At 41.1% G+C, this 25,412-nt stretch overlaps 1 protein-coding gene across 1 annotated transcript in view; it reads right to left on the reverse strand.

Annotated features, from left to right (window-relative positions):
* Positions 1–6,995: 6,995 nt before the first annotated feature.
* FREM2 (FRAS1 related extracellular matrix protein 2) overlaps positions 6,996–25,412 on the reverse strand; it is a 152,929-nt gene continuing 134,512 nt past the window's right edge. The window contains exons 17-24 of the mRNA XM_027557360.1: positions 20,028–20,220; positions 18,129–18,233; positions 16,495–16,622; positions 16,266–16,400; positions 14,862–14,988; positions 11,843–12,030; positions 11,483–11,629; positions 6,996–9,319 (exon numbers count right to left, since the gene is read on the reverse strand). Coding sequence (XP_027413161.1) covers positions 8,807–9,319; positions 11,483–11,629; positions 11,843–12,030; positions 14,862–14,988; positions 16,266–16,400; positions 16,495–16,622; positions 18,129–18,233; positions 20,028–20,220 — 1,536 coding nt within the window. The 3' untranslated portion in view covers positions 6,996–8,806. The remainder of the gene's footprint in view (positions 9,320–11,482; positions 11,630–11,842; positions 12,031–14,861; positions 14,989–16,265; positions 16,401–16,494; positions 16,623–18,128; positions 18,234–20,027; positions 20,221–25,412) is intronic.

Below are 25,412 nucleotides of genomic sequence, written 5' to 3' on the forward strand. Positions count from 1 at the left end.
TTGGGGACGTTTCCTTTAAATTGAGCGCCTCTTGGGGTGGTTGTGACTTTCTGGCAGGGAGATCTTAGTTCTAACTGTCGGTATTCTCGTGGAGCTGGATGGTCAGTCTTCCCTTTCTTGGTTCCATTCCCCAAGCTCCTGAAGGCCAGGCTTTCTCCCTCACAGCTTGGAAATTTCCAGCACACAGACCTTCTTTTTCTTCTGTGGCGGGGACTGACCAATCCATCCACATATCTCTGTTGCTGATCACAACCTTTCTGCTAAAACACAACTTTTTCTCCCCTGACTCTTGGAAGTGTTGGGAGAACTTTGACACAGGAGTTTCCCGTCCCCCCAGCTCCAATAATTCTGTGTATTTTGCCCATTTTAGGGGGTAATTCTTCAATAGCAGGGCTTCCCTGATAGCTCAGTTGGTAAAGAATCCACCTGCAATGCAAGAGACCCTGGTTCAATCCCTGGGTTGGGAAGATCCGCTGGAGAAGGGATAGGCTACCCACTCCAGTATTCTTGGGCTTCCCTTGTGGCTCAGCTGGTAAAGAATTCACCTGCAATGCAGGAGACCTGGGTTCAATCCCTGGGTTGGAAAGATCCCCTGGAGAAGGGAAAGGCTACCTACTCCAGTATTCTGGCCTGGAGAATTCTGTGGACTGTATAGTCACGGGGTCACAAAATAGTCGGACATGGCTGAGTGACTTTCACTTTCACTACTTCAGTACCAATAAAAGGCTGTCTTTTTGTTTCCTTTTGGCATTAAAATATTAGGGCATTCCCTGGTGGTCCAGTGGTTAAGATTCTGTGCTTTCACTGCCAAGGGTGTGGGTTCAATCCCTGGTCAAGGAAACTAAGATCCTGCAGTGCGGTCAACAACAACAAAAATAAAATAAATACAAACTAATGTAAAATTAATAAATGACTGGTTTAAAATAATCAAATGATATTAAAATAAACCAAACGAGATTACTGACTTAGGTTTGTTGCTGTTGTTTAGTTGCTAAGTCTTGTCTGACTCTGAGACCCTGTGGACTGTAGCCCACCATTCTCCTCTGTTCCTGGGATTTTCCCAGCCAGAATTCTAGAGTGGGTAGCCATTTCTTACTCCAGGGGAGCTTGCCAACCCAAGGATAGAACCTGAGTCTCCTGCATTGGCAGATGGATTCTTTGCACCAAGGCACCATGGAAGCCCATTAACTTAGGTTAACTTTGCAAAGAAGTGACTAATCTCCTTGGCAGTAAAGACCCTTGGCAACAGATCAGATGAGTTGGTTCATCTTCACCAGTGCAGCTTAGCCAGGTCTAGTCAACCTTCCCTCTCATCTGCCATGGCCCCACCCCGTGAAATGTTAGTCACTTAAGTATGTTGTTGTCTCTAAATATCCATTGCCCTGGCAGCTCTCTGGCCGTGTCTGCACCTGTTACAATGGGTAGGCAGGTGCTAAGACCCTGAGGAGCAGCAGTATTTCACCACCAGCATTAAGGAAGTCATGGGGTAGACAGACCTGTAGGTCCCAGGGTGAAAACCTACAGATGCTCAAGGCTGTAGAATCAGAATGGAAAACAACTGCCAGTCATTGCCGACTTACAGGGATCCCGTGATTTTTGTGTGGCTAAAAGGTATAGAATACACCCCAATAACTTAGCCGTTTGAACACTTTATGTTTATACGGGTTTTATTTATATTCAACATGTGATATGTTGTAAAGGAAAACAGGTGCAGTTATAAAACACAAGGGGAGCAAGAATTCATTTAGACATGGACTTAAGACTGAATAACTCCAAATTGTTTGCATAATTGAATTCCCAGGGATAAACTTCAATATCCAGCAAATATGCAGTGCCTTAGTAAATAGAAAAAATAAACCTAGATTCTGTGTGAAGAATTCCCATGGGAAAAATCACAAAGGCTATTAAGTTCTCAAATAATTCAATTACACACCGTTATGTCACTCGGGGGCTAGATAAATATAAATTTGTCGAGTGTTTTGGAGGGCACTTGATACACAAGCAGGCACTTAAAATGATTATAAAGCACACAATTCTTTGTCCAGGATAAAGTTTTTTGTATAGACAAATGGACTTAAAAAATATCTTGCCAAAAGCTTGAATTCCTAAAGCCACAGACAAAGACTCTGCTTTGTATTCTTTTTGTAATGTGCTTAATGTGGGCCCTTACAGAAATTTTCTTTTAGTCTTACTAATAATTATCTTCTCATATTTTAAGTGATTTTTATTATAATGGTCTTTGTTTTTAATATTAGTTTTTAAAGTTTACGTTTCTCTTTTCTTTCTTCTTCTTTTTAGCTACAGTACTGAGATTTCCTGTTACAGGATCACTCAAACATCAGAAAAAATAAATGTCTGTAGCAGAAATTCACTGAGAGTGTCTAAACAATCATGTACTCAGTGGAAGCCACATCTGGGCAGCAGTAAAGGAGTTTTGTGCATTTGATGACTGTAATTTTAAATACTTCAACAGTGTTAACATTTTAACAAAGTTTCTGGCCATTCATTTCATTCCAAGGTATTCCATCATCCAAAACAACCTCATCTTGTGATCTCTGACCTTTTATTCTTGCTCAATTAAATTCTTAAAGGGATGTTTTTTACATTTTAAATGTCAATGTTGAATCTCCACTGAGAGAAAAATCAAGACACAGATTGTCATCACATTATTCAATATGATGCCTTTGATCTTTTGCAGGAAGTTCTTTTCTCCTCCTTCATCCAAAAGCCTTAACGTTTTCTAAAGAAGGGACACTATACAAGCCCTGTGCTCACTTGCCAGCTTTCAGATGACTGAGAACACTAACGATTTAGTGAAAACAGTAACGGTTTCAAAACTAAAAGGGAAGCACTACTGAAAAAATGACAGATCTCAGAGAGGGTAAAAAACAAGCCCACAAGAGAAACAAGGACATAAAGGAGGGAAAACGGAAAGAAAACAAAGTGAAAGTAGATGTTGTTGCTAGAGCAGTAGTTTTTGATGTCGAATTTGTTCTTTAGCAAAACACAATATTGAAAACAATATAAACAAATATTAAGGAACAGAAAGCAAATGCACTTGAAAGACAGGAAAGGGAAAAAAAACACCTTTCTTGTTTAAAAGTTTGTAAGTTCAACATTCTCATTTTTCTTCCATGAAAACAAAGTCTCACATTAGTCTGTATTGTTTATCAACTTTAGTTCTAAAAGAATCAGCTTTCTTTCCCTATTTTAAAGGTTTCTTTGTAATCTTTTTAGTAAAAACTGTAGGAAAATATCATGCATTTCTGTTTTAGAATCTCTTATCAAAATAACTACCAAAATCTCAAAGTACTATGTTCTTAATATCGAAGGATATGGAAACAGAGAGAATTAAACACGGTTACCTTGAACATATGGATAGTTTCTAAGAAGAAACTAGAAACCTATGTCATTCAGTTCAGTTCAGTTCAGTCGCTCAGTCGTGTCCGACTCTGCGATCCCATGAATCGCAGCACGCCAGGCCTCCCTGTCCATCACCAACTCCTGGAGTTCATTCAGACTCATGTCCATCGAGTCGGTGATGCCATCCAGCCATCTCATCCTCTGTCGTCCCCTTCTCCTCCTGCCCCCAATCCCTCCCAGCATCAGAGTCTTTTCCAATGAGTCAACTCTTCGCATGAGGTGGCCAAAGTACTGGAGTTTCAGCTTTAGCACCATTCCTTCCAAAGAAATCCCAGGGCTGATCTCCTTCAGAGTGGACTGCTTGGATCTCCTTGCAGTCCAAGGGACTCTCAAGAGTCTTCTCCAACACCACAGTTCAAAAGCATCAATTCTTCGGCACTTTCTTCACAGTCCAACTATGTATTAATATTACTTGAATCAGTTCTAGGGAAACGATCTCTTAAGGAAACACATTAACCTTTGAATTAGTATCAAAGAAACTCCCACTATGGTCTGTTTTTACAAATGAGCATTGTGTTGACCTTGAAAATCTTCATAATGGGCAATTCCAGTTAAAACTATGGTTTTCGGGTCATTATTTCCTAGAAGTGTGTTTTTTTTTTTTTTTTTTTAATGCATGTGAGCCTCCGTGTGTGTGTTAAGAGTAGTATTTATAGTTTCTGGCCAAATTATACTTTTTAAAGCCTTGACAAGTTGGGCTGTTGAGCATGTGTGTTCTATTAATTTGCCATATGGTCAGTGAAGACACCTGTTTCCATCCTTTTATTATTGCTATCATGGCTAGAAAAAAAATGAAAGTTTCAAAGATCCATAATATTCTGGCTTTCAAATTAGTATAATTATGTAAATTCTAATTTGTAAATTATTTGCATCTTTAAAAATATTTCTTTTCTTTTTCCTATTAAAGTATAACATTGATTTCTAAGTTAATCCTAAATAGATATTTTCAAAGCAGTAGCTGAAATCAAATTCCCAACTCTTAAAATCTAGATGTCATTCCATTTCACTGTTATTGTTACCCTAACATTTCTCAGGCTGGGGCTATTTTAACCCCTAGCACCAATTTGTCTGAGGAAGGGCTCTCTGTGGTTTTTACTCAGTTCTGTTTTCATTTTGAAAATTGACTTTGGAGTTGGTGAGTAGGCTGGTGGCTCAGATGGTTAAAAATCTGCCTGCAATGCAAGAGACACAGGAGACACCGGTTCGATCCCTGGATTGGGAAGATCCCCTGGAGAAGGAAGTGGCAATCCACTCCAGTATTCTTGTCTGGAGAATTCCATGGACACCAGGCAGGATACAGTCCATGGGGTTGCAAAGGGTTGGACATGACTGAATGACTAACACTTTGGAGTTGGTAACTTGGAAAATAATAAGAGGTAAGATAACTTGATAAAGAGGCTCTTTGTTGCTTCCAGAACTGAATCCCTTGGCATTGAGCCCAGAGTCAATCCTCTTGTCACAAACACTCTGCAATAGAATGGCAGCGGATTACTAGTGGCCTTTCTTCATATCATTCGCAAATCGTGATGCTTGTGTGAATCACAGCGTGCGACTTTAGGACATGCGGTTGATGTTAAAGAACCAGAAGAGCTTAGCTGTTACACCACATCCTTGGAATAAAGTAGGCCTATCTTCCATGAAGAAGAAAAAATACGCCGGGCCTCCCACATTACTGGGGCTTCCCTGGTGCCTCAGTGGTAAAGAATTTGCCTGCCAATGCAGGAGATGGGGGGTTCAGGCTCTGGGTCAGGAAGATCCCCTGGAGAAGGAAATGGCAACCCACTCCAGTATTCTGGCCTGGGAAATTCCATGGATGGAGGAGCCTGGCGGGCTACAGTCCATGGGGTCACAAAGAGTGGGCCTCGACTCAGCGACCCAGCTCTCTGCAACATGCTTTCTCTGCACAGTTGTGTAAAGGATGATTCCATCAAATTTCTTATTTGAAATATTTGGTGTTAGATCTGTGTTCAGAATGATCCATAACGTGGGGTTCTTTAGATGGAGAGGAGCTGACTCCTCTGCTCCTGTGGAGAGAGGTTGTTAAACTATAGTTCACAGATAGGCTTAGTGTCTTCTTCATCCAAGAGGGAGACAAATGCAAATCTTGATCCCTTCAGTCCAAAGAAACAGCCACATTTGATGGTAACCTGCCCCAGGGTACGAACAGTAGCTTGGGCTAATCCTAGAGGAACATTCAGTAAATATTAACTGAGGGAACGAACTGAAATAAATAAAACCATATGTTAAAACACACTTATGCATTTTAATGTTTCATGGTTCATATGTCAGGTGAGCAGTTAATGCTTAATATTGAGTTTTGTGTTTCCTATGCAATGTCAACAGACCTTGTTTTGTTGGAGTCAGAAGCTACTGAGATCTAAGGAGTGATTACTGCTTACACCCTGTCCTCTATGGGCATTTATTTTAGGTATTTATTTTATGTATATATGGGAATTTATTTTACTAGAATGATTCTCTAAAACTAGAATATTGAAACTATTCTATAAGGGTCTGTCTTACTGTACAGAAAAGCATATGTCTGATGCCTTTTTTTTTCCACTAAAGAGTTTTTAATGATTAGACATCTATTAAATCACATATTAAGTATACATATATTAACAAATGATGCAGAAGTCCAAGTAGTTCATACTTAAGAAAGCTATACCTGCCTATTTCCCATAGGCTCTTTTCCCTCCACCCCCATGGGGAAGGAAGAAGAGAAAGGGAAATAGAGAAGGAGATGGGCAGAGAGGAAGAGATTTTTCTAGAAAGGGCATTTTCTATATTACGTGAGCTCTCCAATTTATCCAGTCATCTCACCAGAACAACTCATTGTAGAGAGAAATTTGGTATAAAACCAGCCTGGCCCAAAGGTTTACAATAGCCTTCTTGTAATGACACTTGCCTGATAACATAGTCAGTGATAGAAACCCCCAAGGCTGTTTGACAATCAGGCTCAGAGCATCTTAATAAAACATAATATAAAGTCAATTGAGAGTACTTGCTCTAAGTTTCCATAAAACTGAATCCAATGCTAAGTTGTAAAAAAAGTCCACACGCTATTTAAAGTTGCTAAAGAAATGCCCATTCTTATGCAAGTCACGAGGTAGCCAAAGAAGTCGCTAAGCATCTACCAGAAAGCAAAATAAAAGGGAAAGTGATCATTAAGAAAGTATTAATGTTTATTTGATAAGTGATCTCCTGGGTCATACAGTACTTTCTGTCTATAGAAGTCCTCCCGTGGACCACCTACACTGGAGTTGTAGGTGACATTTATGTATTCCCCAGTGCAAGAAGACTACAGTCTACCCTATTCTTTAAAAGACTTTGAATGTCAAGTTCAGGGCTGCCCCCACTTCTGGCCTCTCTCCCAGCACCAATGTCACTTCTTTTCTCCAGTGAAGTGAAATGACTGGGGCTCACAGACACCAGCTTGAAAGTGCCTGAATGACCCAAGGAGGCCGCTGTGACTGTATTAGTCAGCCGTGTCTGACTCTTTGCCACCCACGGACTGCAGCCCACCAGCCTCCTCTGTCCACGGGATTTCCCAGGCAAGTGGATTGCCATGCCCTGCTCCAGAGGATCTACCCAACCCAGGGATTGAACCTGCATCTCCTGCATTGCAGGCGGTTTCTTTACTGACTGAGTCGTTGACCTTCTAAAAATCTCCAGTCCACCAGAATGTCCAGCTTGGCCAGATTATACCTAGGCATGAGAGGGAATCCCAGACAGCACTTGAGAGGGAGTCTTTAGGTCAGGTTCTTTTCCTGCTGACCTATTTCTGCTTGAAATACATGTACTAACTTTTGGAAGATTGGTCACTAAACTACTGACATATTCCCTTATCAACTGAAAATTCTGCTATTTGGTGAAACCATATTTCTCAGAAAGACAATGGGAGGCTTTTCAAATAAGCTCACTCAAGTTCCTTGGTTTTTAACCCTGGAAACAGTATTTTTAGATACTGAGATGGACTGCAATGCAGTTCATTTCACAGAACTGAAGATGTCAGAGAGCTGAAGCTTTCTTCTTTGATCAAAGAAGAATATGATTGGTGATTCCCTGGTGGTCCGGTGGTTAGAACTCTGAGCTTCCACTGCAGGGGGCACAGGTTCGATCCTTGGTTGGGGAAGTAAGATCTTGCATGCCTTGTGGCATGGCCAAAAAAAGAAGAAGAAGAATATGATCAGTGATGCTGGCCATCTCTAAGATCATCTCTGGAATGACGGTTGAAGGGATTCCCGTTGTTTGGACCAGGTGCTGCTTAGGAAGCTAATAAAATGCCTTCTGGACAATTTACATTTAGGACCTCATTGTGTAATGCTATTGTGAGGGTTAACCTCATGTGTCATTGTCAAAATGTTCTTTTATTCTATAAAGTATACGTAAGAGGCACTTTGGTTAAACATATTATATTAATAAATACCACTTTCTCCCTTCACCATCATAATGACATTTCTCCTTATCATTTATGGGTTAAATACTGCAAACATCTAGGCTCAGTTCTTCGAGAACATTGTCTTGTAAATGGGGATCTAACTCTATGGCATTTCTTCATCATCAAACTGTCACCATCCTTCTCATGTCCCACAAATGAGCACCAATAAGGTATATTATTACACAAGAACTCTACTATTTCTTACTATGTACCCAAACAGAGCAGTCTCTCTTCAACCATCTTCTCCAGACTCAACATATTCTTTGGTTTAATTTAAAATTAAATAAGCAAATGAAACAAGCAGGATCCGACGAAGATGAGGAACAAAGCAAATGCAAGTAGCTGAGCTACTTGCCCTCTATCTTTCCTTCCACTCCCTCTCAAGTAGGAAAAAAAGGTGATTTGTGGGTTGAGCTACCCTTGGTCATAATTCCATGCTGTCTTCGCCTATTAGAAAACTTGTCACCATAAACAATGTGTTTATCATTCTTCAAGACTACTGATGAAAACCTTTCGAGTACTAAAATGTTATGTAATGAATAAACAGTGTGATAATTGCACCTTCAAGATTCACACCAACATAGCAACAAGAGACTCCTGTTAAGTTTCTGAAGGAGTCTGTGAGCACCAGGTTCATCTCCACTGCGTAGAGAAAATGCCTAAGGTGAGTACATTCGTCGCCGCCTACCATGGCTCTGTGTACACCTGGATATGCACTTGATGCCTTCTGGGCAAGAGGAAAGATGTGGTCTATGGTCTGAAGGTGTCCTCTGATGCCTGAATGAGTAGACAGAATGCCAGTCAATGTTCACTAGTACAGGCAGGTCCTCTGAGCAGCTTTGTCACAGAAGTCCCCAATTCTCTGCTGTCGACAGAAGCACTGGGTTGGTTTTGATTGTCTTTTCTTGGGCACTGGAGGAAAAGGCTGGGTTTCCCCTGCAGCCATCAAACCTCCGAGCTGTCGCTGTGGTGGCTCACTGAGGGCATCATGGGCTCACGGCTGCCGGGGTCCTTGGGTGCATCCTTCCTCCTGGCACCCTTCCTGCCCTGGTGCATCCTCACCGTGACGGCAGTGAGGATGACGGCCAGGAGTCCCACCACGACGCCCCCCACCACCGTGAGCAGGCTGACCTCAGAGCTGGGACTGTTGAGCTCCCGGGGGAGGACGCCGTCAGGGGAAACCCTCCCGTGAAGGATCTGCTTCCTGCTGCTGCGGTCCAGGGCGACGTGCTGGATGTTCGTTCCCCGATTGTTCTCAGCCCCGATTTCCCACGCCAGCGGAGGGCTGCTTCTGATCTCCCTCTTCTTCCGGCTCTTGGTAGCTGCCTGGGGCTTCCCTTGACCCACCAAAGAGTGGTACCGGTACTCCACGCTGCGTTTGCCAATGCCTCGGTTGGCACTGTCTTTCGATCTTACTGTGTAGATGGTGTGTACGTACCATTCTCGACCCAGAGCAACCTAGAAACACAATTCTACTCATTAGAAAATTTAATCCTAGGGCAATCTAAAAATTCACAACTCTCTGCAAGAGAAATTCATAACAGAGATCATGAATAATCATTTAATTTAGTCTGCAGAATTAATATATTTAATATCGCTATATGTGTAGTCTGTGCAAGGCTTTGTGTAAAGCACTCTGTAAAATACTCTGTGCAACTCTTAAGGGAACATGTGCAGGTAAATATCTGTCAGGGCTGCAGAGAACTCCAGACCACACAGTCTAACGTATTCACTTAAAAAATGAGTGGATGACACAGACACAGAGAATAAATGAGTGGTTACCAGCAGAGGGGAGGGTCAACATAAGGATTGGGAAGTGGGAGATGAAAAAACTATTGGATGCAAGATAGGCAATAAGGATGTACTGTATGACATGGAGATAGAGCCAATATCTTGTAATATTAATACCTGTAAATGAGACAGTAACCTTTAAAAACATATAAAAATTTAACAATTAAAAAAAGTTTAAAAATGAGCAAATGAGAATCCATAGCAGTTAAGTGACTTGCCCAATATCATTGAACTAGTTAGAATCAGAGGCAGGGCTAGAGGTAAGACTTTCTGAAGCTCAGAACTCTTTTTCTAGTGTGTCTTGCTGTGTATTTACATATAAGGCCATAGAAAACTTTTTCTGCTTTTTTCAGGGTCTGTGAAAAGAAGGTTCTTCAAAGACTTCAGGATTTGACTTCAGGTCAAATGCTTTGAGGGCTAACAATAAAAACAAACAAACAAAAAGTCAGGATTTCCCTGGTGGTCCTGGTCCTGGTGGCTCAGTTTATGTGCTCCCAATGCAGGGGCCTGAGTTGAGTCCCTGGTCCGGGAGCTAGATCCTGCATGCCGCAACTCAGAGTTCACATGCTGGAACTAAAGATCCTGCTTGCTACAGTTAAGACCTGGCACAGTCAAATACATAAATTAACAAGTAAATATTTTTAAAAAATCATACTTTGACTTCCTATTTGAAAAGATTCAGGATAACAGACATGCTTCCTTAAATTCCCTCTTTAGCAAAATAGTGAAGTGAGAGTTGCTCAGTCGTGTCCAACTCTTTGCGACCCCATGAACTATAGAGTTCATTCAATTCTCCAGGCCAGAACACTGGAGTGGGTAGTCCTTCCCTTCTCCGGGGGATCTTCCTAACCCATGGACCGAAGCCAGGTCTTTAGCATTGCAGGTGAATTCTTTACCAGCTGAGCCACAAGAGAAACCCTTAGTGGAATAAGGGTAATATATTTCTCCAGCCCATCCTATTTGGTCAATTTTCAGTAAACATCCTGAAAGATGCACGTGCTACCCCAAGGATTCACAATATGAACACATCTCTGAATTTGTCTCATTTGTCTGCTCAATGTTATGGTCTCCTGGGTATCTTTCTACCTTCTGTCTCTAGGTTAGCTCTTCTTATTTTGGTCTATGAAGAATGGAGATTTCTGTGCTGTGCACAATAGTTTTTCTGAGTCCAGCTGTTCATTTAAGATCACTCTAATAAAGACAGTCATAAAAAGTCAAATGAAAGGAGATTTTGAAGAAGACCACCAGAGTTCCTAACCAACAGGTTTAGATTTATACTCTGGGCTGAATAAGGGTCTTCATTACATATAGACATAAAACATGATGAATATATTGATAAACATAATAATAGCTAACGTTTATGGAATGTTCATGATGCACTCGGAGAAGGCAATGGCACCTCACTCTAGTACTCTTGCCTGGAAAATCCCATGGGCGGAGGAGCCTGGTAGGCTGCAGTCCATGGGGTCGCTAAGAGTTGGGCACGACTGAGCGACTTCACTTTCACTTTTCACTTTCATGCATTAGAGAAGGAAATGGCAACCCACTCCTGTGTTCTTGCCTGGAGAATCCCAGGGACAGAGGAGCCTGGTGGGCTGCCGTCTATGGGGTTGCACAGAGTTGGACACGACTGAAGTGACTTAGCAGCAGCATGATGCACTCAGGACGGTCCGGAGCGGTTTACATACATTATCTTACTCAAAGTTCACATGAACTCTACACAATACGGCAATTACTGCCTCTTATCTGGGAAATGTCTGAGGCATTCCAATGTTAAGTGGCTTGCATGTGATTGCACAGCTATTGTAAGGAACCTTGTTTCTGGCTCACCTGAAAGAGTGGTGTTGAGTCGACTTTAAATCCATCAGATCCAGGCTGATTCACTAAGAGGATAGCTTCAGGGTCATCCACTGCCAGTTTGGCATTAAACAGGACATTTCCAAAGCTGGTGGCTTGTGTCTCTGGTTGAGCTTTGTCCTTTAGGCAATAAGGAAAACGAGGATTGCTGTGGATAATGCCAACGTTTGCGAACACAGGAGGTTTTCCTATTAGTTTTGTGCAAGTACCCTTTACCGTAAAAGATCACCATTTGGTTTCATTTTTAAAAGATGCTTTTGTTTTAAAATAGAAGACAGAAACAATTAACTTTGACTGTCTAATCTGGTGCATTGTTTGGGTCAGAGCACTTACCACAATTTTAAATCTATATAAGAGTGAAGGTGAATCAGCCAAGCAGCCGTATTCTGCGTTCGTTGGATTGTACTTGGGAACGTAGCCGTCAGCCCCGGTGCACAGAAACACCTTTTCAATGCTGCAGTAAAAGGAATCACCTAGATTCTGGACTGGATCCACCATGACCCGACCATAAATGATATCACCTGCAACAGACATGTGGCAATGTCCTTTCTATTAAGGGATATGGTGTGTCTCTGTGACGCAGCAAACAGTTTATGACAATAATGACAATAACAATAATATTCCCTTCTCTTTCTAATCTGGTATCAAATGTTGAAGGACTGTCTGCATGAGCTTCAGGGTCTCGTCCACTCCCAGGCCTCAGATAGGACCACTTGGCAGATGACCACAAGTACTGAAGATTTATTGACCTTTACATGCCAGTGGGAATAACCTCGAGGCATGGCTCATAACTTAACATTCATAACATCCCGTTGTAGTTTAAGCCCAGTTTACACAATACATTATTAGTTGGCAAGATGTAGGAAAATCATTATAGGATAACACAAAAATGAAAACACCAAACAAAGCCAAATTAGCTTTGTTTGCTTTTAAAGGAGGGTTTAATGAAACTCCCTGGTATTTCCTCATCTATTTCACGGCCACTACTGAACACCTACTGTGTGTACTAGGCATTTTGCTAGGTTCTGGGAATATATCACTAAACAAGACAGACACAATCCTAACCCATGAGCTACATTCTCATGTACTTGGGTGTATGAAATATTGAGTGTGTGCAACACACAGTAAACTGTGGAAAATTCTGAAAGAGATGGGCATACCAGACCACCTGACCTGCCTCTTGAGAAACCTACATGCAGGTCAGGAAGCAACAGTTAGAACTGGACATGGAACAACAGACTGGTTCCAAATAGGAAAAGGAGTACGTCAAGGCTGTATATTGTCACCCTGCTTATTTAACTTATATGCAGAGTACATCATGAGAAACGCTGGGCTGGATGAAGCACAAGCTGGAATCAAGATTGCTGGCAGAAATACCAATAGCCTCAGATATGCAGATGATACTACCCTTATGGCAGAAAGTGAAGAGGAACTAAAAAGCCTCTTGATGAAAGTGAAAGAGGAGAGTGAAAAAGTTGGCTTTAAGATCAACATTCAGAAAATGAAGATCATGGCATCCAGTCCCGTCACTTCATGGCAAATAGATGGGGAAACAGTGGAAACAGTGTCAGACTTTTTTGGGGGGGCTCCAAAATCACTGCAGATGGTGATTGCAGCCATGAAATTAAAAGACTCTTACTCCTTGGAAGGAAAGTTATGACCAACCTAGATAGCATATTTAAAAGCAGAGACATTACTTTGCCAACAAAGGTCCGTTTAGTCAAAGCTATGGTTTTTCTAGTGGTCATGTATGGATGTGAGAGTTGGACTGTGAAGAAAGCTGAGCACCGAGGAATTGATGCTTTTGAACTGTGGTGTTGGAGAAGACTCTTGAGAGTCCCTTGGACTGCAAGGAGATCCAACCAGTCCATTCTGAAGGAGATCAGCCCTGGGATTTCTTTAGAAGGACTGATTCTAAAGCTGAAACTCCAGTACTTTGGCCACCTCATGTGAAGAGTTGACTCATTGGAAAAGACTCTGACGCTGGGAGGGATTGGGGGCAGAAGGAGAAGGGGACGACAGAGGATGAGATGGCTGGATGGCATCACTGACTCTATGGATGTGAGTTTGAGTGAACTCTGGGAGTTGGTGATGGACAGGGAGGCCTGGTGTGCTGCAATTCATGGGGTCGCAAAGAGTCAGACACGACTGAGCGACTGAACTGAACTGAACTTGCAAAACAAAAAACATCCAAGGAAAAAATTCCAGACTTGTTTCAAAAATCACTTCAGTTCAGTTCAGTCGCTCAGTCATGTCTGACACTTTGAGACCCCATGAATTGCAGCATGCCAGGCCTCCCTGTCCATCACCAACTCCCGGAGTTCACCCAAACCCACGTCCATTGAGTCAGTGATGCCACCCAGCCATCTCATCCTCTGTCGTCCCCTTCTCCTCTTGCCCCCAATCCCTCCCAGCATCAGAGTCTTTTCCAATGAGTCAACTCCTCATGAGGTGGCCAAAGTACTGGAGTTTCAGCTTTAGCAGCATTCCTTCCAAAGAACACCCAGGACTGATCTCCTTTAGAATGGACTGGTTGGATCTCCTTGCAGTCCAAGGGACTCTCAAGAGTCTTCTCCAACACCACAGTTCAAAAGCATCAATTCTTTGGCATTCAGCTTAGTTAAGGGAAATCTCAGTTGGTAAAGAATATGCCTGCAATGCAGGAGACCCCGATTTGATTCTTGGGTTGGGAAGATCCCCTGAAGACATGATAGGCTACCCACTCCAATATTCGTGGGCTTCCCTGGTGGCTCAGGTGGTAAAGAATCCATCTGCAATGCGGGAGATCTGGGTTCGATCCCTGGGTTGTGAAGATCCCCTGGGGAAGGAAAAGGCTACCCACTCCAGTATTCTGGCCTGGAGAATTCCATAGACTGTATAGTCCATGAGGTTGCAAAGAGTAAGACATGACTGAGAGACTTTCACTTCACTAAGGGAAATAAAGGTTGATTTTCTGAGAACAAAATTCATCCTGTAACATATATCTGGATCCCTAGGTGGCTCAGTGGTAAAGAATCCACCTGCCAATGCAGGAGATGTAGGTTTGATCCTTGGGTCAGGAAGATCCCATGGAGAAGGAAATGCCAACCTACTCCAGTATTCTTGCCTGGAGAATCCCATGGACAAAGAAGCCTGGAAGGCTATAGTCTATGGAGTCGCAAAGCACATTAAATACATATCCAGTTTCAATGACCCCTCCCCCATCCCTGCCAAAATGATAAAGACCCAGTTACATTCTCAAAACCATAAAATAATTTGTAATTGTCCCCCTCAATCACAATCCCAATAAAGCAAAGGACAACAGACACAATGGCAAACAGACAGAGCAGGCCTCTCGTTTGTAAAGTGATACCTTCTGCAAAGGCAACGTCGCTCTCCTGCCCAAATCCCATGGATCCGTCAGACAGCCAGAGGCTCTTCTTGGAGAGGAGGTACATCTGGGTGTTCAAGCTAAACTCAGCCGCCACTGGGTCACTGACCTAAAACCAAGTGTAAAAGCCCTCTTATGTGTTGTTGATGGTTCTGGTGGTGCACAAACACATTATTTGCAGAAACACACATGCGCTGTCCCCTGGCATAAAAAACACTAAACTCTGCACTGTGATCAGTGTTCATGTCCAACCAAACCGACTTAAGGAATTATGACACTGGCTTTGTCCTTCTTAAGAAGGCAAAATGGTCAACATTAAACCATTTTTTAAAACACTTTTTTGATGTGGGTCATTTTTAAAGTCTTCATTGAATTCGTTACAATATTGCCTCTGTTTTTTATGTTCTGGTTTTTTTGGCTGCTAGGCATGTGGGATCTTAGCTTCCTGACCAGGGATCAAACCTGCGTCCCCTGCATTGGAAGCTGAAGCCTTAACCACTGGACCACCAGGGAAGTTCCAGGGTTAAATCATTTTTTAAATGGGACTAACTAGCATTGCTTGAGCTTATTTCCACTGATTTATTGGGATATATAAAGGATGTATATACATATCCTTTATATATATAAAGGATATACAAATTGGGATATATAAAGGATATGTATACATACCCTTTATATATATATAAAGGATATATAAATATCTCGGTCAGTGGAAGGGCCAACATTTAGTGTAAGTTCTTGGGCAAAAGATTTTCTCATATTTCTTTTAATGCATATTGACGATTTGGTACTTTGAGGCGGCGTAAATGACAGGATATTCATTCTCCTCAATGATCAAGAGCAAGACAAAGAAGTGCAGAACTCTGGGGAAAAGACTCAAATCTCCAAGGTAGCAGACTCCAGAGGAGACCAGATCACATAAGAAACAGTAACCCTTACAGACTCTTAAACTGTGGATTTGATATACTGAACCAGTAAGGAATAAAGGGCAATTCTTTCCTCTTTCTTTCCCCTCTTGCTCCCTTACTGCCTGACTTCCTTTTTTCTCAGCATGCAAGAATTGAAGTCACTGGGTAAGAATTTTTTTTTTTTAACTGATAAAAGTAAACTATGCCTTTAACAAAGGGCTTCTACATGGGAAAAGGGACTTCCCTATAACTCAAACCGTAAAGAATCTGCCCACAATGAAGGAGACCAGGGTTTGATCCCTGGGTCTGGAAGATCCTCTGGAGAAGGGAATGGCAATTCACTCCAGTATTCCTGCCTGGAGAATCCCATGGACAGAGGAGCCTGGCAGGCTACAGTCCATGGGGTCGCAGAGTCAGACATGACTGAGCAACTAACACACACACGTACACACGGGAAAAAGCATTCTATGAGACACACCTGTTGGAAGCGGATGTCAAGGTCAAAAGTGATAGGCTCTCTGGGGTTGCAGGTGACAGGCAGGCGGAATTCCTGATGGGATGGGGTGGTGCATGGCAGCAGTTTTACTGTGTAGGTCCCCGAGTAGTCACGGACCTTTAAGGAGCAGAGAGTTTGTGCTTTTCACTTAAAAATCTGAGGCGCAATCAAAGGAAGTAACAAAGACAAATGAAGAGTCTTAGTCACTTACTGCAAAGTCAGATACGAAGCTCCACTGCTGGACTGGCTGGTTATAGGTTGGTTCACTTCTTATGAGACGCAGGGAAAACGTTAGACCTGGATGATCGACTGACATGATCATTGAGCTTGTGAAGGATGCTAGAAAATTGCCAACAACAATAATGGTCTAGTGGTTAAAAGGATCATAACAGTTTAGAGTGTTCAAAGTGCCTTATGATACCTTATTTGCATGTATTCTTATAATAAGCCTACAAAGTTGGTATAATTATCCTCATTTCTCAGATAAAGAAATGGACTAAGAGTGACTGTGTGACTCTCTCCGGATCACACAGCTGGCATATGTGCCTTCTCATTCCTAATGCGGTGCTTTTTCCACTCTATTATTCTGCCAAAAAATAATCGTACAGAAATGCTCAGATGGTTCAAGGCTACTTTCCAGGGAGGCACAGCAGTTCAATAAAGGCTGATATGAATGCAGTCATTGTGCACTGAAGCTATGAAGTGAACCTCAGTCTACTCGCATCTGGGTAGACAGATCCGGGAAAACCCAATTTATAAATGGAGTCTAATTTTAATTAGATTGCCTCAATCGTGTCTAAACAAAGACTCAGTTTATTAGAAAGGTAGACATGCAGAAGGACACTGAAAAGACCAGGAAATCCTCATTTTGCAAAACAGTCAGCTGCAATAAAGCTAAATGATTCTTTTTGGTTCTGTATTTCGGAACTCAGACTCACAAAATTACAGCAAACCATCTTTCTCTTCCTGTGTCTTCAGGCTTAACCTCTTTTTTGTTTAGAGCTTGGATCCAGAAAAAGGAAGGACACAGAAGACAGTACGTGAACTATTTCCCCCTTCCAATCTGACATGAGTTGGCACACCAGTAAAATGTGCAAGCCAGTTTAGTAATGTGAAGTCGAATAAGAAGTTATTTCTGATGAAATGGAATTTTTAGAAAAGCTTAAACATAGGACATTAGTGACTGCCACATTATTGATATGTATAGCACAATCTGCCAAATTAGTAAAATTACGTAGCTAATACTTTAGAAAGTTAACATGTCTGAAACTAGGTATCATAGAGAAATGCTACTTCTGACACCATTATAACGGTCTCTTACAATACCTGGAAAAGAGCTGTGCTTGCTGAATAAATGGTCAAATTTCTGAACAATGCATTTAAAGTAGAGAATGGGAATGTTATAGCTATGCTCTCTATCTAAAGGAAAATTCCTCTTAATTAACTTGGTAGATTTTTCTTTTATTTCTTTTGTTTAATTAATTTATTTTTTTGGCCATACCACGTGGCTTGTGATCTCTATTCCTTGACTAGGGATTGAACCTGGGCCACGGAAGTGAAAATGTTGGATCTTGACCACTAGGGAACTCCCGATAGAATTTTCGTTTAAATTAACTTTAATCTTTTGGTATTTCCTCTAGAAGTCTACAGTGATGATTTTGTAGTTTATGAGACATATAGCTGAACAGTGATCAAGCCCTCATGTAGATACTCGCACATACACAATTCATTTGAAATTAAGGGCTTCAAAGCTCATAGGTAAGCATGTGGAAACACATGCAAATATGGAAAACCTATCTTCTTTTTTTGTCTGCAGAGTGGCTGTTTGTGGGTAATGGGGCTTACCAGGATGTGACAGCACAAACAAGCCATGGAACTGAGCCTCTGTCTTGAAGTTCACGACCAAACGCCCCTCTTCACCGATGCGCATGCTGGTTGGGTAGAGAGAACCTAGGATGGGACGATTCACAGGAGTGGAAATATTGGTGACCAGCAGCTCCAAACGTATGGAGTTTCTTCCAAAGCCAAATTCAGATTCATCTCATGTTTAAGTATTCTAGCCAAAGGGTATTATCAGAAAAATTCTAAGTGATCAGAGAGACAGAAGTATTCTTATTTTGTTCTGCTTTTCTAACAAGAAGAATTGTCTGGCAGGCAGGCAAAATAGAATTAGGTCATACGAGTGAGGTCCATATGAAATATATGGATTGACGACAATAGGCCAAAGTATTTTTGAAGCTTTGGTCTACATAAATTAAACTGTAAATGAGAGACAGAATGAACTGGTCAGACTTTGAAGATCTGCACATGTAGGTGGAAACAGGTTTTTGTTCTCCAGAATAATTCCAAATGTTATAGGCTTGATGAAAACTCCAAAGGCTTCCTAAGAAATTTAGCAAGTTGATCAAAGTTGGCTCCAGGTATAAGAAGGTAACCTGAGATTCTTATGTGGAAGCTGAGAACTGAGCGATGAATCTGCAGTAAGATTCACTTAAATATACATTTCTAAGGCAAGATATGGGATTAAAACATTTGCAGGGATCTAAAAGGTTTGTTCAGGGTGATCATATTACCTTTCACATAGCCTTAAGGTAATCTTAAAGCCAGTCCATTCTGAAGGAAATCAGCCCTGGGATTTCTTTGGAAGGAATGATGCTAAAGCTGAGACTACAGTACTTTGGCCACCTCATGCGAAGAGTTGACTCATTGGAAAAGACTCTGATGCTGGGAGGGATTGGGGGCAAGAGGAGAAGGGGACAACAGAGGATGAGATGGCTGGATGGCATCACTGACTCGATGGATGTGAGTCTCAGTGAACTCCGGGAGTTGGTAATGGACAGGGAGGCTTGGCATGCTGCGATTCATGGGGTCGCAGAGTCGGACATGACTGAGCGACTGAACTGAACTGAACTGAATCTCTTTAAGATAATAGATTTTGAGATTTTTGAAAAAATATCAACAGTATTTTCTCTCTGGCTCATAAAAGGTCATGATGGTCAGACATGCAAGGAACCAGAACAGCAGTATGTGCTTGAAAAGAAACAGCATTAATTCTACCAATGGAGTAATTTACTTTATGCTTATGGACTTTGAATTATGGTTCTGACACTGAGATTGAAACTAAGTTATTATTTGGGGCAAATGATTTTGGGGCCCAACAGTTAGTGGCTCACACCACCACTCTTCCAAGGCATTCAGCTTAAGTATTACAAAATAATAGAATTTTTAAACTGAAAGAATATTAGAAGTCTAGTCTATCTTTCATAAGAAGTTGAGTGCCAGAGATTAAGCAATATGTTTGAGATCACACAGCTAGTTAGCTGTAAACCCAGAAATAGAATCTGGGACACAATTTATACTAGGCTTTAAAATGCCTCTCTCACTTTCAGAAACAAAAATGTGGAAGTTTTTCTCTGAATTCTTTCTTTTCTTTCAATTGGAACTTCCTCCATCCATTATCTAAAATCTAGAGGGAGAGATAGATTGTGTTGAGTACCGCATGAGCGATTAATTACCTTAAATGGACATTATATTTAATAGTCACAAATGCAAAAATTTAAGGCATTGATATAATTTAGTTAAAATAGATTTTTCCATGACAAAATGAAATTATTTTAAAGTATGAACAATAACAGTAAAATTATTGAAAGTTGCTTCTCTTATTTTTAGCTGCAGTAAAAATGTCACTTAAGTCATTCATACAGGTAAGAAAAATGTTAATTTTCCAAGTTTCTGTTAACTCACCTTGGAGTTCAGCTTCTGGGGGGCTGCCAATTCCATCGGTCCACAAGATGGCAGTGTCATACACGAATGTCAGACGGAGTTCGGACTTCAAGTCAAAATGCTGCCAGCCTCCGACCCCAGCGGGGGAGTGGAACACATAGGAGACGTACAGAGGGACTCGGAGAGTCACGTAGGACTGCACGAGGTTTAGGACCTAAAACAATACAATTATGTCTATCAGCACCATCTGGGGTTAATTAAACACACTTAATTTTGTACAAGCCATTTTCTCCTTTCACTTATCTGAAGATTTTGAGTTAATCATCGAGGAAAAGAAATGAGAGCATTGACAACACTACTGCCCCCTCACTTAATTTTGGATTGGGGTCATGGAGGATAAATAATTATGTACTGAGCGCCTACCACTGACATTGTGTTGGGTTCCCAAATAAAGCTACTCAATATTTTCATTCTCTCCCATAATTGTATTTATAGGTATGTGTGAATGACTGAATGAATGGATAGAGGGGTGAAGGATAGAGACAGGAGAGTTAAGACTGAAAGAAATAAAGCAAATTTCCCAACAGAAATTTCCCACGTCCTCCTGGAGTAGCCCTGCCAGTAACAAATACCAGTCTTTGGCCCATGCTTGTTCTACTCTTTCACACTTGATTATATTCCAAAGCTGAGCGTTGTCTTATGATCACCTACCAAAGGTTATCATCCTTAATTCTCAGAATAGCCCTGAAGAATAGCAGGGCAAAGACAACTATCTTCTTCTTATACATGAGGAAATGGGCTTAGGTCAGATCATACTGCTCACAAGTTTGAGTCAGGTTTTCTGATATATCTATTTCTCCTTCTATGTTGAGCTGGCAATAGGAATCACACATGTGAGTTACTGAATAATTAAAAACATGATAAACTCTCATTTATCATGTTTTCATGGAGTTAAAAGTAAACTCCTCAAATCACAAAATGACCACCTGAATCACGAACAAAAATGTATCAAATGAAAACCATCTGGGGCTTCCCTCATGGTAAAGAATCCACCTGCCAATGCAGGGGACACAGGTTCGATCCCTGATCCAGAAAGAAAAGATCCCACTTGCTGTGGAGTAACTAAGCCCGTGCACCAAAACTATGGAGCCTGTGCCCTACAGTCTGTGCTTCACAACAAGAAAAGCCACCTCAACGAGAAGCCCTTGCATTGTAACTAAAGAAAGCCTGACCAGGAACCAAGACCAAGCACAATCAAAAATAAATAAAAGAAAACCATCCACCAAGCTGTGGATTATTTGATTCTCAGCTGTGTAGTAGCTAATACTCCCCATTATCTTCTAAGGTAGCCAGCAGAAGAGGGGCTTTACGTCGAGGTCTTTTAAGATAGCATTTTCTAGGACTTGCTATTCTTGCAGTCATTGAGAAATTGATCTTGAAGTGCAGTTTTAACACCCTGACAGTGTAATGGAGAGTGATTGCTAATCCATATGCCACGAGTAATTAAGATGACTGTTTCATCCTGTGATTTTAATAAACACTCATTAAAAAATAGGCTGCAGACATGGATTCCCAATTAAACTAAAAGAATAATTTTGCCTACATTACACACTATCCATCAAATGTTACCAAGTGTGCTATTTTGGAGAAAACTAACATTGACGTCCTAGGGACAAGTTACTTGGTGTACAGCTCCCTTACTATTTCTTCTTGATTTCATTTGATTTCACTGGTAAACTAGAGTTTAATTGTTTCTGGATGTGGAATCAGCATCTTATTGCATCTTCTTCTCAGCTTAGAATCTCTGTCTAAAGGAATTGGAACCTAAATGGAACTAGGTAGATCATTCAGGTCATTTACCTGTTCATTCCTATAAAAATGAAGAATGCAATGCATTCATTTAACTTCTAAATATCATGTGAATGAGCAGTTAATTTTCTTAATCCAGTACATCAAACATACTACATTTTAATATGCCATCAATAAACATAATTTTAATGTAATATTTTAAATTATTATTATTATTTTTGCACCAAGTCTTTGAAACCTGGTATGAATTTTACATGCACAGCACATCCCATTTTGGACTAACCCCATTCTGAATGCTCAATGGCTACACATGGCTAATGACTGCCGTATTGGACAGCACAGATTAGACTCTTCTACCTGAGGTCTTTTAATTAGAGCACACATTGAAAACAACAATCATTTTAAAATATTTGACAGTCATGTATCAATAGTCATGATACTCTATGTGGGATACGTGATAGCCATGATATTCTGTGTGGGATATGTGACTTGTGCTTATGTCAAAGGAAACTGAGCCAGAGTTGTTAGAATCTTACTTGAGGATTTCCCACTGGTTGAGATTTTTTTTCTGTTGCTGCTTTTGTTGACAGACACATGTCTATACCATCAAGATGGTGGTGTGTGTGAATGTGTAAGAACAGCTCATAGATCTCAATAGCTTGAAGTCTCAATAAAGTGTGTACTTAGCTACTCAGTGGAGGACATTGTTTGAACAAGTCAGAACTCTTAGCCAAGGTCTCTTGAGTAATAGCAGTCTACACATCCAGGAACACTTGGACGGAGATCTTGGCATCTGTCCCATTAGACGCCTTTCTGAACAACTGTGGTATCAGAGATGAATGAGGGACCTTGAAACAAGGAGGAGTCAATACTAGTCCACAAATTCTTTAGGACAACTCTATAGGACATTACAATAGTAGAATCAGAAATAATCTAAATGACCAATAATAGAAGAATGGTTAAATAATTATGATGGCATGCCAACAAGGTGAAAGATCAAGTTCAGTTCAGTTCAGTCGCTCAGTCGTGTCTGACTCTTTGTGACCCCATGAACCGCAGCACGCCAGGCCTCCCTGTCCATCACCAACTCCCAGAGTCCACCCAAACTCATGTCCATTGAGTCGGTGATGCCATCCAACCATCTCATCCTCTGTCATCTCTTCTCCTCCCGCCCTCAATCTTTTCCTGCATCAGGGTCTTTTCCAATGAGTCAGCGCTTCACATCAGGTGGCCAAAGTATTGGAGTTTCAACTTCAACTTCAGTCCTTCCAATGAACACCCAGGACTGATCTCCTCTAGGATGGACTGGTTGGATCTCCTTGCAGTCCAAGGGACTCTCAAGAGTCTTCTCCAACACCACAGTTCAAAAGCATCAATTCTTTGGTGCTCAGCTTTCTTTATAGTCCAAGTCTCACATTCATACGTGACCACTGGAAAAACTGTGGCCTTGACTAGACGGACCTTTGTTGACAAAGTAATGTCTTTGCTTTTTAATATGAAAGATCAAGTAGTAACCAAAAATCATGTTTATGAAGGACTCCCTTGGTGATCTGGTAGTTAAGAATCGGCCTGCCAATGCAAGTGACACGGGTTCGATTTCTGGTTCAGGAAGATTCCACATGCCACAGGGCAGCTAAGCCCACGCACCACAACTACTGAGCCTGTGCACCCTAGAGCCTGTGCTCTGCAACAACAGAAGCCACTGCAGAAGCCCACACACTGCAACTAGAGAGTCGCCCCCATTCGCTGCAACAAGAGAAAGCCCGTGCGCCGCAACGAAGACCCAGTGCAGCTGAAAATACACAAATAAACATAAGGGCTTCCCTGGGGACTCAGTAAAGAATCTGCCTGCCAATGCAGGAGACACGAGTTCAATCCCTGGCCCAGAAAGACCCCACATGCTGCGGAGCAACTAAGCCAGCGTGCCACAACTACTGCAGCCTGCACGCTCTGGAGCCTGTGCTCCGCAGCGAGGGAGGAGCCCTGCTCGCTGCAACTAGAGAAAAGCCCGCACAGCGACAACAACCCGGAACAGCCAATAAGTTAGTAAAATCTAAAACCATAGAAAAAATCATGTCTGGGACGAATTTTCCTTGTCAAGGAGGAAAAGGATTATAATATGTTAAATTAAAAAGCCATAACCAAAGAGTATAAATAATATGCCGTTACTATTAAAATGCATATACATATTGAAAAGAGACTAGAAAATATGCCTGTGTACAGTGATTGTGGATAAGGAGTGAGTTCTTTTGTAAACTTTTGGTTTCCCAGCTTTCCATAGAACTATCCTTACTTTCACTAACAAAAAAACCTACATCACTAAACATATTGACAAGCTTGACAACATAGGAAGCAATGTACTTCATGAAATTTATACATTTTGGATTCTTCTTGCTATTTCTCACAAAATGATTTAGAGTGGCTTACAATTTTTTTTTTTAAGAGTAAATTGGTGTGCTAAGTGGAAAATAATGGGATGGAAAGAGATGACTTCTAAAGTAGATTCTAGCCTCAGGGGTGTATGTTTCTAAATCAAACAGTTTTTGTTTTTTTTTAAAGGAAAAGTATTCCACTGATCAAAACAACTAAGAAAAAACATGCATACTTTTCCAGAATTATATTATGTCTTTTCATGAGTAAACTGCCATTTCATGTGATTGAAGTTGAATTTCTGCAACTTGTTCATTCTCCTTGAATAATGTTATCTGTTGCTAATAAGGTGAGAGTTAAACCTCTGACCTTTCAATGCTGCTGACCAGGCTGTGAAAGGTGGAATGAACTGAGATCTTTTAGTCTTAAGAGAAGTCGTTTACAAGAGAAAGTCTCCAAAAGAATCCAACAGTTTAAAAATTTAGTTCAACTTTAATGACTATTTTGCATCACTAGTGTTTTTCATTGTTTCACCCAAACAATTTAAAAGTTTATTCATAAACGAGGTCACACAAAACGATGGAGCAGAATAATTTTCAATTTATCTCTATTTCTCTCTTCCTGCTGAATCTGCTTTTACATTTTAGAAACTAACTATTAAGAGGGATTTTAGCATTGACTATCATTAGAGAAATTCCAAATTTCTTTTTGTTGGAAAGTAAATTGTTAACTTTTATAAGAGTGAGTATTTAACTCCTGTAACTCGACTTGGAGGGAGTTTAACGTCTGTGTTTGATGTCCTCACCGGGTACCCATACAGACCCTGGCACAGAGTAGGTGCTTATTCAATATTTCTTTAATGAATAAGTGGCAATAAATTAGATAGAAAATGCAGAACCAGTCTTGTGTGCGTGTGTGCTCAGCTGTGTCTTTTTGCAACCCTTTATATTGTAGCCTGCTAGGCTCCTCTGTCCATTGGATTTTTCAGGCAAGAATACTGGTGTGGGTTGCCATAACTTACTCTAGTTGATCTTCCTGACCCAGCGACTGAACCCACATCTCCTGCATTGCAGGCGGATTTTTTTTTTACTGTTGAGCCACAATGAATAAGACAGAAAAAGCAGAACAAGTCTTAATATTAGCTAAAACTAGTTGTAATCAAACTGAATAAAACTTAATAAAACTTCATTTGCTGTTAACAGAGAACTATCTTGGATATTTCATGTG

This window comes from Bos indicus x Bos taurus, chromosome 12 (assembly GCF_003369695.1).
Source record: "Bos indicus x Bos taurus breed Angus x Brahman F1 hybrid chromosome 12, Bos_hybrid_MaternalHap_v2.0, whole genome shotgun sequence".
In the NCBI taxonomy this organism is placed as follows: domain Eukaryota; kingdom Metazoa; phylum Chordata; class Mammalia; order Artiodactyla; family Bovidae; genus Bos; species Bos indicus x Bos taurus.